The sequence below is a fragment of the Myodes glareolus genome, chromosome 17, assembly GCF_982192425.1.
Source record: "Myodes glareolus chromosome 17, mMyoGla1.1, whole genome shotgun sequence".
In the NCBI taxonomy this organism is placed as follows: Eukaryota; Metazoa; Chordata; class Mammalia; order Rodentia; family Cricetidae; genus Myodes; species Myodes glareolus.
In genome coordinates this window covers 54,711,686-54,726,679 of record NC_142042.1, presented here as the reverse complement: position 1 = coordinate 54,726,679, position 14,994 = coordinate 54,711,686, and the positions used below count along the sequence as shown (strand labels likewise).

At 35.8% G+C, this 14,994-nt stretch overlaps 1 protein-coding gene across 6 annotated transcripts in view; it reads right to left on the bottom strand.

Annotated features, from left to right (window-relative positions):
* Sycp1 (synaptonemal complex protein 1) overlaps nucleotides 1–14,994 on the bottom strand; it is a 94,248-nt gene that overhangs the window by 15,989 nt on the left and 63,265 nt on the right. For 5 of the 6 annotated variants that reach the window (XM_085677905.2, XM_085677910.2, XM_085677907.2 and 2 more), the window contains 4 exons: nucleotides 7,624–7,740; nucleotides 7,077–7,187; nucleotides 5,177–5,269; nucleotides 4,415–4,489 (listed from right to left, as the gene is read on the bottom strand). In XM_085677905.2, coding sequence (XP_085534031.2) covers nucleotides 4,415–4,489; nucleotides 5,177–5,269; nucleotides 7,077–7,187; nucleotides 7,624–7,740 — 396 coding nt within the window. The remainder of the gene's footprint in view (nucleotides 1–4,414; nucleotides 4,490–5,176; nucleotides 5,270–7,076; nucleotides 7,188–7,623; nucleotides 7,741–14,994) is intronic. The other variant, XM_085677911.2, reaches the window with a different exon arrangement.

Here is a 14,994-nt window from a genome sequence, read left to right as displayed (position 1 = left end):
AGATACAAAAGTAGAAAAGAACAGCCCTGTGTCTAAATTTTAAACATCAACTTACATCTAAGAAGGAAGGCTGTCTTACAGAAGCATTCTGCAATATCTGCAATAATATCACAAATATATAACCTACTATTTGCATTTTAGTTTTGGTTTTGGTTTTTCGAGAAAGGGCTTCTCCCTGGAACTAGCTCTTGCAAACCAGGCTGACCTTGAACTCAAAGAGATCCGCCTGCCTCTGCACCCCAAGTATTAGAATTAAAGATGTGCTCCACCACCGCCCGGCTTAAACACAGAACTCTTAGCTAACACTTTCTTAGAAAATATAATATTAAAACTTTCAATTCTTAAAAGAATTGAACTGGGTCTATTTTATGAGCACAGAAGACCACAAACCTGAACTATAATCAAGTCTTTAAATCCTAAGTATACATTTTGAGCAAACTGTCATACTCTCTGTATTAGTTCTGGTCACAGAATAAGGAAATATGAACTGAAGATTTTGAAACTCTCTGTTCATATCAAGATATTTTAAAAAATTAGAAGTTCTGAGTAAGATGATAAACTAGAGATTGTCTCTGTGTGAGCTGGTAAAGGAGAAAGAAATCTCATTTTGTCACCTATGTGATTCATAAGGAAGTGACTAGTTCTAATCTTGAGAAAGTCTACTGAAGCCTAGCTACTCTGGAGACCTGAAATCAGGAAAAAAACACAAGTCAAGAAGCCACAATTACAGACCCAGGTACAGGTTCAGAGTGACAGCTGTGGAGAACAAGAAAGTCAGACACTGACAAGTCAAAGGATACAAACGACAAGAGGCTCAGCTTGGGCTGAAAGTGCATAGAGATAGCCCCAATATTTCTGGTGAACAGATCTTGAGTTTGATTATTCTAGGCGGCCAGCAGATAGATTACACTCTAGAGCCATTCTATTCACTACTAAAGAGTTTGAGGATACCAGGGGTATCCTCACAGTTGCTTCTTTTGAAAGCATTGAAAATAAAGTCAAGTCCTTCTCCTATACAACTCTCAATGCTCTAGCTGCTTCCCACCCCTCCCAATCACTTAAGAAACACCTACCATCAGAAACATTAACCACTACAAGGAGGTTAAAACAACCTTCCTGGACCACAGACTGAAAAGTTTAGTATGGCCCAATGAGGCACCTCACATAGAAAGAAGAAAAACTACCACAGTGAAGATAGCTTTGATGAACTTCAGACTTATCTAATATTCACCTGCCAACAGTCCAATTCAAGATCATTATATCCAGCAAAGGTGCATTTTAAAACTGACATAGTCAGGAGGTGTTGGTACACTCCTTAAATCCCAACAATAGGCAGGCAGAAGCAGGCAGGTCTCTGTGAGTTCAAGACCAGCCTGGTCTACGCAGCAAGTTCCAGGACAGCCACTGCTACACAGAAAAACCATGTCTCAAAAAGCAAAACAAACCAAAAAAAACAACCTGATATAAAGCATGTGTCAAGATAAGCATAAACTAATACGTTCATGACCACCGAAGTACAATAGGTCAAAGAACACTACACACAAGGGGAAAAAGGCTATCTCAAATCAATCAAGAAATCACAGGAAAGAATAAATCATATGAGAGAAAAAGATGAGCAAATAAGAACTAGGAAGGAATTCACCACGCTCATCACAGTAAACTAACAAGCACTAATACTAACAGAAAAAAGAAAAGAACAAACAAAACTCTAACCAACCAGAAAAAACAACACGTAAGTCACTGGAATAGTGAAAGAAAAAAAAACACTATCATTATTTTCTTTAAATATGAATAGCCTCAATACACCAAAAAACAGATACAAACTTGCTAACTGAATCTAAAAAACTAGATACAAGTATGTATTGTCTCCAAGACACATAAATATGATTAGTAAAGACACCTTCTAAGAGTCAAAGATTGAAAAACAATATACCAAATAAACAAGAAGCCGAAAGCTAACTGGTTTAACTATTTTGATACCTGGTAAAGTATAATCAAATAAAAGTCAAAAAAGATGATAGTTAATAAAAGGAACAAATCATCAAAATGATATTATGTTATAATTATATATCCGCCAAATATTGAAGCATCCAATTTCAAAAAAACAAACAAAATTATAAAAGGTCAACAAATCTTGACATAACAAGAGTGATTTCACTATCTTTTTCCATTACATGGGCCATCCAAAGTAAAAATCAGAAAAATTTTCAGAGTTAAACTACATACTATGTCAAACAGACTTAGCTGATACAAAATAGTCCAATCAACAAACATATAACATGCATTCCTTGGGAGCCAACTGAACCTTCTTAAAATGAATCACAATCTAGGCCATAAATCAACTCTTTCAAAAAAAATAATATAATAACTGAAATTGTTTTTGTATCCCATCATGAAAATACAAAAAACTAGGGGCTGGAGAGATGGCTCAGAGGTTAAGAGCATTGCCTGCTCTTCCAAAGGTCCTGAGTTCAATTCCCAGCAACCACATGGTGGCTCACAACCATCTGTAACAGGGTCTGGTGCCCTCTTCTGATCTGCAGGCATACACACAGACAGAATATTGTATACATAATAAATAATAAATAAAAAAAAGAAAATACAAAAAACTAGAAATTTTAAAAGCAAGAAAAACTACAGTGAGGTTTTATTTGTATTTATTAAAAAAGAAAAACTGATTCAATCTCCAGCATCTCAAAACATAAAATAAACATAAAACTTTAAGAAAGCTCAGGTTTAATCAGGAAAATGAAAAGTAAAGACACAGAAGGATTTTTCTATTGAAACTATAGGATAAATGTTGTTATTATAGGTGAAATAAAATCAATTTATTCATCTATTTAACTAATATTTATTAGAAATAAACAATTTTTAGAAAACAGCGATAAGACATGATCCTAGCCTTAAAAAATACATGATATAATAGAACGAATATGTATATGTATATGAGAATACTTAAACTGACATTTGTGTGAAATTTTTCACAGAATGAAAAGGATAAAGGACTTAAATATGGGACAAAGTTAAACTCACTGAGACCTCAAGTTGAAACTATACTTTATCAGGCTGTTGCAGAGTTAATAGAACAGGTTGTGAAACCATGCAAAATATAACCAGATTTGAATTCTAACTATTCTACTTTCTTATGAAATCTTGAATAAATAACCTAACCATTACAAAAAAGAAGACAGTAAACATTTCACATGTTAATAATTATTAAGCTAGATATAAATGCTCAGCAGAGTATCTGCCATACAAAAAGTTTAAAATTTGGTATTTTAAGTGTGAATCATAGCACCCTGCAAACTTCAAAATATCATTAGGATATAAGTAAGATGTTTTTCTATAACTTTAAATAGTTTTTTAAAAATTCATATTAAATATACAAGCATTTGCTATGAAATAGTATTTCCTTTTGTGGTATGTTTTTTTTTCTTTTTTTTTTATTGGTTAAATTGTATCATTTATTTCACATCCTGACCTCAGTTTCCCCTCCCCCTTCTACTCATGTTCCCTCCCCACCTCCCCTGTGCCCCACCCCCATCCACTCCTCTGTTTCTGTTCAGAAAGAGGCAGGCTTCCCATGGGTGTCAACAAAGCATGGAATATCAAGTTGAGGTAGAACTAAGTTCATCCCTTTGTATTAAGACTGGGCAAGGCAACTCAGTATGAGGAATATGTTTCCAAAAGCTAGCTCAAGCAATAGGGACATAGCCTGATAGGGGTCCTACAAATAGACCAAGCTACAAAACTAATTGTCACACATATAGAGACATCCACAGCCAAGCACTGGGCTGAGCTCCAGGGATCTTGTTGAAGAGAGAGAGAAAGGATTGTGTAAGCCAAGGGGATCAAGGTCATCACAAAAGAACCCACAGAAACAACTAACCTGGGTCCATAGGAGCTCAAACTCTGGACTAACAGCTAGGGAGTCTGAATGGAACTGATCTAGTCCCTCTAAATATAGTATTTCCTTTTTTTAAGAATTATTTTATTTTAAATTATGTATACCTCTCCAAATTGAGTATGTGCACTAGAGTACAGTTGCCCACAGAGACTAGAGGATTTTCCTCTAGAGCTGCAGTTAAAAGCAACTGTGAGCTGCCTAGAGTGGGTGTGGAAATTGAACTTGGATCTTCTGCAAGCAAGTGCAAGCTCTTAACTTGAGAGTCATCTCATCAACCCTCAAGATAATATTTCTTAAACAAATACATCATATTAGAAAATATTTCTATTCTTGAAAGTACATATGTAATTGTGAAATGAAATGTCTTAAGATGTTTGTAGGGAAAAGAACAGCAGCATTTTCTTACTATTAATTACCCAAATTTGTAAATTATTTTATGACATTTATAAAACAAAACATTGTACCAAAATCCTACAATTATATTACATGTAATGCCACAAAACCTACTTTTTCTTCCCTTTCTATTTCAAGTTGCTTCTTCAGAGACACGAGTTCACTTCTAATATTAGATAATTGAGTCTCCTAAAGAAAAAGAAAAATGAAGTGTGTAAGTGCTTTTCCATATTTCTCAAGACAATGAAACTGTAATCTAATGTTTCAAATAAATTCAGCTCTAGAAAAAAAATTAACTCAGAAAATGTTCTTTTAAAATTCATACATGTGGTCAGGTAGTAATGGCACATTCCTTTAATCCTAGTACTTAGCAGACAGACATAGGTAGATCTCTGAGTTTGAGGCCAGTCTAGTCTATAGAGTGGATTCCAGCACAGCCAGAGCTACACAGAGAAACTCTGTCTCAAAACAAAAAAAAAAGTCATACATATGAAAGCTTAGGTAATGGATATAACTAGACTCTATGTGAACAAGTTTCAAGTTTTTCATAGTCTTCCCAAGGACTAAAATAGCATATGTATACATATAACAAATTCACATACATATATATACTCATATTCTCTTACTCCACCCCACTCTCCTGTCCAAATATCAAAACTTTAAATTCAGTTTAGGTGACTTTTTTACACTCCTGTTGAAAAAACACTTATAATGTAAAAAAAAAATGGAAAAGCATTCTACTAGAAAATAGGTAAATCCTTTTAGATCTAATACTGATTCTACAGGTCAAATCTCATGGTTCTACTTATTATTATTCTTTTTTCTAAATGCTGGTATTTTAAGAGTTGGTTTTTATTGCTATTTGTTCTGTCTTACCAAAGCAGCCTTCACTGATGACTGTTCTTGTTCTCTGCTTTTATAAAGTCCTAATTCTGAGTCTCTTTCTTCAACAATCTTATCATATTGGTGCTGTATTAAACAAAGAAAGCATTTTAGGTATTTATAAGATTGATACACTACACATTAAATATTAAAGAAAACTATTAGAAATTTGAGTGAATATGTACTTTAAGTTTTCATACATATTCTAACAACCTAAATAGTGAAACATAGACAAATTTTGAACATAATCCGACACAATAACAAGAAATAGTTATTTTAGTAGAAACATTAAATTTCATAATTTAAGAAGTATAGCTGTGTTGGGTAAGCTACCATGTCCACAAATCTATCACTCAGGAAGCTGGGGATTGACTACCACAAGTTCAAAATCAACCTGAGCTACAAAGTGAGAGTCTTGTTCAATATGAATATAACACCAAGATGCCTTAGAAAAGTGACTGACTCCAGAAGCAGACAGATGGCTCAGTTAAGAGCACTGGCTGTTCTTCCAGAGGTCCCGAGTTCAATTTCCAACAACCACAGCTTACAACCATCTATAACGAAATCTGATGCCCTCTTCTGGCCTGCAGGCATACATTCGAATAGAACACCAAATATACAATAAATAAATCTTTTAAAAAAGGAAAGTGACTGACTCCAAATCTAAAATAGGAAACACAACACAAGCCTAGAAATTTTTTGTCATAACAAAAATAAAAGCTATCAAAGACTACTCAAGTCAGGTCAAAAGGACCTAGACAAAGTCAATACAACTTTTCAATATGGATTATAAACTGCACTAGATTGAAACATTCTGAATTTAAATCTATTAGTTTATAACATAATATTATTTAAAATTCAAAATCCTTTTTTTTTTTTTGGTTTTTTGAGACAGGGTTTCTCTGTAGCTTTGGAGCCTGTCCTGGAAATTCTTAATGATAAATTACTTCATAGTAATGTTAGAGCCTGGTTCCAATTTTTGTTTTTTGTTTTTCAAGACAGGATTTCTTGTAGCTTTTTAGAGCCTAGTCCTGGAACTAGCTCTTGTAAACCAGGCTGGCCTCAAACTCACAGAGATTCTCCTGGCTCTGCCTCCCAAGTGCTGGGATTAAAGGTGTGCACCACCACCACCCAGCATGGTTCCAATTTTTAAAAATTAATAGGTAAGGACAAACTATTTCCTCTCCAAATCTGAAGGAAAACTAAGTTTACCTAAAAGAAGAATTACTCAAACAATAGAAAAAATAAAAGGTACTCATAACAAATACTAAGTATTTCCCCATGCTGGAAATATAAATCAGCCATTAAAGGGTAGGCTCACAACCATAGATATAAGTCTTTTATCCATTTACTCCTTTGTTAAGAATTTGTTCAACATAGTAAATATTCAATACAAGTAGAAAACTAACATTCAACATATGAATATTAGTAAGAAATATCCTGGGTATGTAGTTAATGAAAGATAGTGCTATGAGACTACTAGAGGAATTCAGAAAGCATGACTATTTTCATTTATTATAAATAATAACAAGATATTTACTAGAGGAAGAGGCATCTCAGTTTGACCTTGAATGGTTGGGATCTGAACTTAGAGAAATAGAGGATCAATAATAGTTAAACTATAATTAGGTACTGTTGTATAGAAAATAACTTCTTTGATAAATAAAAGACTACCTTAAGTTCATCATTTTAACAGAACTATTCTCTAAAAAATAAATTTTTATATTTATATATATTATTGGGGGCTTTACAATTGCAGATAGTTTGAGTTTATTCCATAATAATAAAGAACATGGCAATAGGCAAGTATGACAGTAGATCAGTAGTTAAGAGCTTATATCCTTATTTGCAAGTTTGAAACAGTCTAAGTAATAATTTTATTATAATAAATTACCTTATGCTTTTCCATAAGTGCTACCATTTCAGCTATTTTATGTTGACATCGTAAATCAATTTCTTTCTGTAACTTTACCTCTTCATCAACCGTTGCTTTGGCTTTCTCAATCTATAAAATTTTTTTAAAAAAAGTGTTTCTTTTTATTTATTGTTGCTGGACCCTACACCAATTTCCAAAAAATTCAACTTTTCTTTAAGAAACATATATTCTACTTACATAAAGTATAAAACTCAAACAGCAGAAAATTAAAAACAAAGTATGTAAAAGATGTATCACTTGTTTGGGTTATTTTAGCAAGTTTCAAAAAGTAAAATGACTATTATATATAAATTGAGACAAGGTTTCTCTGTGTAGCTCTGGCTGTCCTGGAACTTGATCTGTAGACCAGGCTGGACTTGAACTCAGAGATCCCTGTCTCTACCTCCAAAAGTGATGGAATTAAAGGCATGTGCCAACACTGCCCAGCAAAAGTACTTATTTTTTTAAAGCTAATCAACTAACATTTTTAGCATAGTAAGTTCTGAACATATTTAGGTTTTTCTACCTCTCCCAAAAGTTTTTCTTCTGATATCTTTTTGACCTCAAGTTCTTTCTGATAGTTGTTAGTCATTTCTTGAAATTTTTGTTTGGCACTTTCTAGTTCCAACTCTAATTTGTTGACCTGTAAGTAAAGAAAGTAACATTAATTTTAATAAATTATATAGATTACTCAAAAATATTTCATACTAATTGGTAGTTTTGTAAATCCTAAAATATTCATGAAAATTATGAGTGAATCATTTGTTTACATCTTTCATATGCTGAGTGAGATGTGTTTCATCTTTCATGGTCTATCTTGACTCTTAATATATGTATATATTCCAAGCAATATAATATAAACAGTAACATATTTTTTTCAAATCATTTTACTTAAAAATTACAACTAATGCTCCATAAAAAATACATATAAACTTCCACTGATGTTCTATCAAATTCTATCAACTTGAATCAAACTTTAAGTCCAACTTTGAGTAGCTTTCAGCCTTTCCTTCACAGTGAAACATGCAAACATACTATATACATGAACTTACAAATACTGGGGCACAGGAAAAAATGGTCCACCATGTTACATAAGGTGATAAGGAGTGACTGTTGGAAGCAAGACTAATAAGAGTAAAATTCACTGCAGCTAACCCACCCAGAAAGGATCTCATAAGCAACAATGCATTCCTTGAGAATGTCTTGTGATTTACCGAGTAAACCTTGCAGTGCCCACGGGTTCCTTACATATGGATCTAAATCAAGATATTCATTTGGTTAATATCAGCTAAGGTGCAACCTCTTTTCATGAAATCAAACCAGGGGGAAAAAAACATCTAGGAAAATTTTTCACCATTGGCAGGTGGTCTTACGACAGCTCTTTGGCATCTGTTATGAGTCTGTTTCTAATCAAAGACTCCTTTCCACCAACATCCACAAGTACATCCACCATACATGTACGTGATTTATCATAACCAAGAGGAGGAAGCGTTCTAACAGATGAGGGTTCTTGCCCTGATGTCTTTGTTTGCAGGATATTGCACATTTTTGGGTTTTGGCTTTCATTTGTTTGTTTTGTTTTGTTTTTCGAGTCAGGGTTTCCCTCCATAGCTTTGGAGCCTGTCATGGAACTCTGTAAACCTTAACTCACAGAGATCTGCCTGTTTCTGCCTCCGGAGTGCCAGGATTAAAAGTGTGTGCCATCACCACCCAACACATTTATTTATTAATGAGTTTCTTTTTCCATTTTTTTTCTACATTTTTGTTTTTTAGACAATGTCTCTTTATATAGCTCTGGCTGTATTGGAAACTTGCCAGGTAGATCATACCATCCTTGACTTACAGAAGATACACTTGTCTCTGCCTCTGTCTCTGACTACTGAGTGTTGGGAATAAAGAGATGTCCCAACATGGGTCTTCAAAAGAATTTTTTAAATGCAATTTTATTTTCTTTTTAATTTTTTTCCTTTTTAAAAGTAATTTACATACCAACTACAGTTCCCCCTCTCTCCCTTCCTCTAGTTTCCCCCATTCTACCCCCCCATTCACTCCTCAGGCCTCCCATGGGGAGTCAACTAAGCCTGTTGAGGGAGGACCAAGTCCCTCCCCACTGCATCAAGGCTGAGTGAGGTATCCCAAAAGAGGGAATGGGTTCCAAAAAGCCAGCTCATGCACCAGGGATAAATCCTGGTCCCACTGCCAGGGGTCTCAAAAATTAACCAAGTCAGACAACTGTCACCCACATTCAGAGGGCCTAGCTGGGTCCTATGCGGGTTCTCCAGGTGTTAGTCCAGAGTCCATGAGCTTCCCTAGCTCAGATCAGCTCTCTCTGGGGATTTCTACATCATGATCTTGCCCCTTCCCACCACCACTAGCTCATATGATCCCTCCTCCCTCTCTTCGACTGAACTCCAGGAGCTCGGCCTAGTGCTTGGCAGTGGATCTCTATATCTGTTTCCATCAGTTCCTGGATGAAGGTTCTATGATGGAAATTAGGTTAGTGACCAATCTGATTACAGGAGAAGGCCAGTTCAGGCACCCTCTCCACTATTTTTAGGAGTCTTAGCTGGAGCCATCCTTGTGGATTCCTACCTTGATATCCAAACCATACAAAGACTAGTAAGAAAGAAAATTACAAAACAATCTCCCTCAGGAACATTGATACAAAAATACTCAATAAAAAACTGGCAAACTGAATCCAAGAACACATCAAAAAAAAATCATCTACCCCTCAACATAGAGCCAGCCAACCTTATAGAAGAGAAAGTGGGAAATATGCTTGAACGTATTGACACTGGAGACTACTTCCTAAATATAATCCCAGCAACACAAACACTGAAAGAAACAATTAATAAATGGGACCTTCGGAAACTGAAAAGCTTCTGTAAAGCAAAAGACACAGTGAACAAGACAAAACAACAGCCAACAGAGTGGGAAAAGATCTTCACTAACCCCACATCAGACAGAGGTCTGATCTCCAAAATATACAAAGAACGCAAGAAATTTTTCACCAAAAGAACACATAATCCGATAAAAAAAAATGGAGTACAGAACTAAACAGCGAACTCTCAACAGAGGAATCTAAAATGACTGAAAGACACTTAAGGAAATGTCCAACATCCTTAGTCATCAGAGAAATGCAAATCAAAACAACTCTGAGATTCCATCTAACACCTGCAAGAATGGCGAAGATCAAAAACACTGATGACAACTTATGCTGGAGAGGTTGTAGGGGAAAGGGAACACTTCTGCATTGCTGGTGGGAATGCAAGCTGGTACAACGATGTCATTGTGGCGATTTCTCAGAAAATTAGGAAACAACCTTCCTCAAGACCCAGTAATACCACTTTTGGGTATATATCCAAAGGATGCTCAATCGTGCCTTAAGGACATGTGCTCAACTATGTTCATTGCAGCTTTGTTTGTCATAGCCAGAACCTGGAAACAACCTAAATGCCCCTCGATCGAAGAATGAATAAGGAAAATGTGGTACATTTACACAATGGAGTACTACACAGAAGAAAAAAATAACGACAGCTTGAATTTTGCAGGAAATTGGATGGAGCTACAAAATATTATTTTGAGTGAGGTAACCCAGACACAGAAAGACAACTATCACATGTAATCACTCATAGGTGCTTTTTAAACATAAAGCAAAGAAAACCAGCCTACAAACCACAATCCCAGAGAACTTAGACAACAATGCAGACACTAAGAGAGACTTACAAGATCTAATATACATGCGAAGTAGAAAGTAGAAAAAGACAAGATCTCCTGAGTAAATTGGGAGCATGGGGACCTTGGGGGAGAGCTGAAGTGGGGAGGAGAGAAGCAGAGAGGGGAGCAGAGAAAAAATGTAGAGCTCAATAAAAATCAATTAAAAGAATTATCTACCATGATCAAACGGGCTTCATATCAGAGATACAGGGATGGTTCAACATATGAAAATCTGTCAATGTAATTCACAATATAAACAAACTGAAAGAAAAAAAGGCCACATGATCATCGTATTAATTGTTGAAAAAGACTTTGACAAAATTCAACACTCCTTCATGATAAAGAAAGGTTTGAAAAGATCAAGGATACAAGGAACATACCTAAACATAATAAAGGCAATATACATCAAGCCAACAGCTAATATCAAACTAAATGGAAAGAAACTCAAAGTGATTCCACTAAAATGAGGAACAAGATAAGTTTGTCCACCCTCTCCATATCTATTCAATATAGTATTCAAAGTTCTAGTTAGAGCAATAAAACAACAAAAGGAGATCAAGGGGATACAAACTGGAAAAGAAGTCAAACTTTTGCTGTTTGCAGATGATATGACAGAATATTTAAGTGACTCCAAAAACTACCAGGAACTCCCACAGATCATAAACACCTTCAATAATGTGACAGGATTAATTAACTCAAAAAAATCAGTAGCCTTCCTATATACAGATGATAAACAGGCTGAGAAAGAAATCAGAGAAACATCACCCTGATAATATAAACATCACCAAGATAATATAAACTATCTTGGGGCAACTCTAACCAAGTAAGTAAAAGACTTGTATGACAAGAACTTTAAGTCTTTGAAGAAAGAAACTGAAAATTTTCTTAATATTTAAGTTGGTAAGTTTTAATTCATTTTATAATAATCCATAACTCTAACTGAAACCCCATGCATTCAAATAAAATATATTTAATGTTTTCCATAAAGAATGTTTTTAATTTTTTGCTTTCTCATATTTTATATATTGCATAGCTACATCTCAAATCTAGTAATGTCAGGAGATAAAAAAGAACCCTAAATTAGCACTTACTGCCCAGATTCACTTTACCTGAGAGTTAAATTGTAACTAAGGAAATGTGTCAAAGCAGGAGACAAGAATTCCACCAAGAAGGCATAGGTAGTGTAACAGTAAATCAGAATGCATTCAATATCCATAAATCAACTGTCAACTTTAAGGTAAGGTAAGATATTACCAATATCAGTAACAGTTTCTGTTCATCTTCTTTGGTTTCCCCTACAGCCCCCTCAAAATGTTATAAATATTCTTAATATTTACAAGTAAGATTGTTTTAGTGCTTTTAAAACCTATTATACTTATCTCCTGCTTCTCTGATATCTCAGGTTTTACCCCCGATATCTAACTCTAGGTTTTTATTATTAAAAACAATTAGAATTTGTTCTACAACCAACATAAAAGTGAGAGAACCAGCTCCACAAAATTGTTTTCTGACGGTGTCACACATGTATGCACACCACATACACAGACACAACTTTTAAAAACTTTAAAAATAAATGAATCTCTCTTTCCTTGCTCTCGTATCTTTATTGAGGGAGCCATTAGGGTGTTAGGAAGAAACCTGGCTCTAGAAAAATTCCCAGGAATCCACAAGGATGACCCCAGCTAAGACCCTAAGGAATAGAGCAGAGGGTGTCTGATCTGGCCTTGTCCTGTAGCCAGACTGATGAGTAGTATCTTTAATTTCACCATAGAACCTTTGTCCAAAACAGATGGAAACAGAGGCAGAGACCCACATTGGAGCACTGGACTAATCTCCCAAAGTCCAACTGAAGAGTGGAAGGAGTGAGCGTATGAGCAAGGAAGTCAGTACTATGGGGGGTTCACTCACTGAGACAGTTTGCCTGAGCTAATGGGAGCTCACCAACTCCAACTGGACTGGGAGTGAACAAGCATGGGATCAAATTAGTCCCTCTGAATGTGGTCGACAGTTGGGGCAGACTGAGGGGCCACTGACAATAGCACTGGGATTTGTCTAAACTGCATGCACTGGCTTTTGGGGATCCTATTCTCTTAGGATGTATACCTTGCTCAACCTAGATGTAGTAAGGAGAGCCTTGGACTTTCCACAGGGCAGTGTATCTTGCCCTCTCTTAGAATTGGAGTGGGGTGGAGTGGGAGGGTATGGGAGGGTGTGTGGAGGGAGTGGGAGAGGAGTGGGAGGAGGGGAGCGAGTGGGAATTTGGATTGGTATTTTTTAAAGTAATAAAATAAAATTATAAAAAATTAATCTCAAACAGCAGAATACAATTTCTGTCGGTTTCAAAGTATCAAACATATTAAAAGTTGACTAAAAATTTGCTTTCTAAAGTAATATAGTTATCAGAGACAAAGAAGATAACCTTAAATAACTTTCTATCATATATAAGTATATAAAATATCTACCAAATGTAAATAACAAGTTTCATCTTATATAATAAAAAGTTTCACATTAAGAATAACCACAAAAAGTAAAGACAAAAAATAAAAACATAAAAACCCTACAATATAGCCTTAATCTTAATCTTCTTAATGGACTATTTCACCTAACAATTGTAGAATACACTTTATCTGAAGTTATATGTTTATAAAACCCTGAGTTATTCTCTAGCCTCCACACATGCATACATACATGAATATGTGTACAATCACACTCACATGTATACATAAAATTAATTATGTACTACTTCATACTAATATAGCCTGCAGAAAATAGTTATATTTGCTTCACTATCCTCTGCGCTATTTAGAAATTATAGGCCTTATAAACTCTATAATGTCTAATGTTTTAAAAAAAATGTCATTATTATAATTACATTTCTCCCTTCCCTTTCTCTAAACCCTCCCATATACCTCTCTACTCCCCTTCAAATTCATGGTCTCTTTTTTTACTATAATTGCACTCATATATGCTTGTATATTATAGACATATGTATTTCTAAATATAACCTGCTCAGTCTGTATAATGTTCATTGTATATATATTTTTTCAGGGCTGACCCAATTTGGCACTGGACAACCAACTAGCGTGCATTGCTGTAGGGAAGATGACCTCTCCCACTCCCAGTTTTCCTCAGTTGACTAGAGTTCTTTGGGTGGGGTTGAGGCCTTTTCCCTATCTGATTTGGCACATTTATTTGTGTCATCTTTGTTTGGCTCATGACTTTATGCATGTACCTTCTGATACTACTAGGGGATACAATCTCACAGCAAATTCCCTGAACCTCTGATTCTTGCAATCTTGTCCCTTCTTCTGCAATGTTCCCTTAGCCTTAGGTATTATATAGATATTAGACCTTATAAACTCCACAAAGCCTAATTTTATAAATTTTTAAGCAGCAAAATACATACATATATATACATATATATCCCTTTAAAAATTAAAGGAGGAAATTAAAATATAAAACCTGTTATATTTTTTATATTTAATATTTGACTAAACCAGCTACCTAAGACAGAGAACAAGTTCCACAATGAGCAGAAGCCAGGAGCAAATCCAGTCCTGGGACACGGGCAGAACAGAATTGAGCCAGCGACCAGAACCAGAGTCAAGATCTCCATCAGAACAGGCACAGGGGAATAACCACTGAACGAGTGGGCCAGAGCCAGAGCCTGGACATGAATCTGGGACCTTCAAGGGAGTAGACCTAAGCCAGGACCTCTGTCAGTCTAGGCGTGAGTGAACCTGGATCCTACGACCAGGCGTTGAGTCTGGGACCTCAGAGAGAGGCCTGAGCCAGGACCTCTATGGGTTCAGCCATTGGTCTTGGACATCAAAGGGAATAGGCAGGAACCTGGAACCCCTGAGGGTACAAGTGTGGGTCTGAGACCATTGAGGATGTAAGCAGGTCCTCTGTAGGTCTGGGCACACACGAACCTGGGACCTCCAAGGCAGTAGATGGGAACCAGAAACCTTTCCAGGTCCAACTCCAACCCAGGGACTTCTGCAGGAAGGGATCCAGACCAGGATTTACAGATACAGGTCAAAGCTGGTAACCTAGGCCAAAGTTGCCCTGAGGCAAGGAACTCCACCTTGGGTAACAAATTCCACAGAAGTGGAACTGAATGAGACACTTAGGACAGAGAGGGCCTGGCAAAACAAGCTCCACCAGAAGCAGAAGCCAG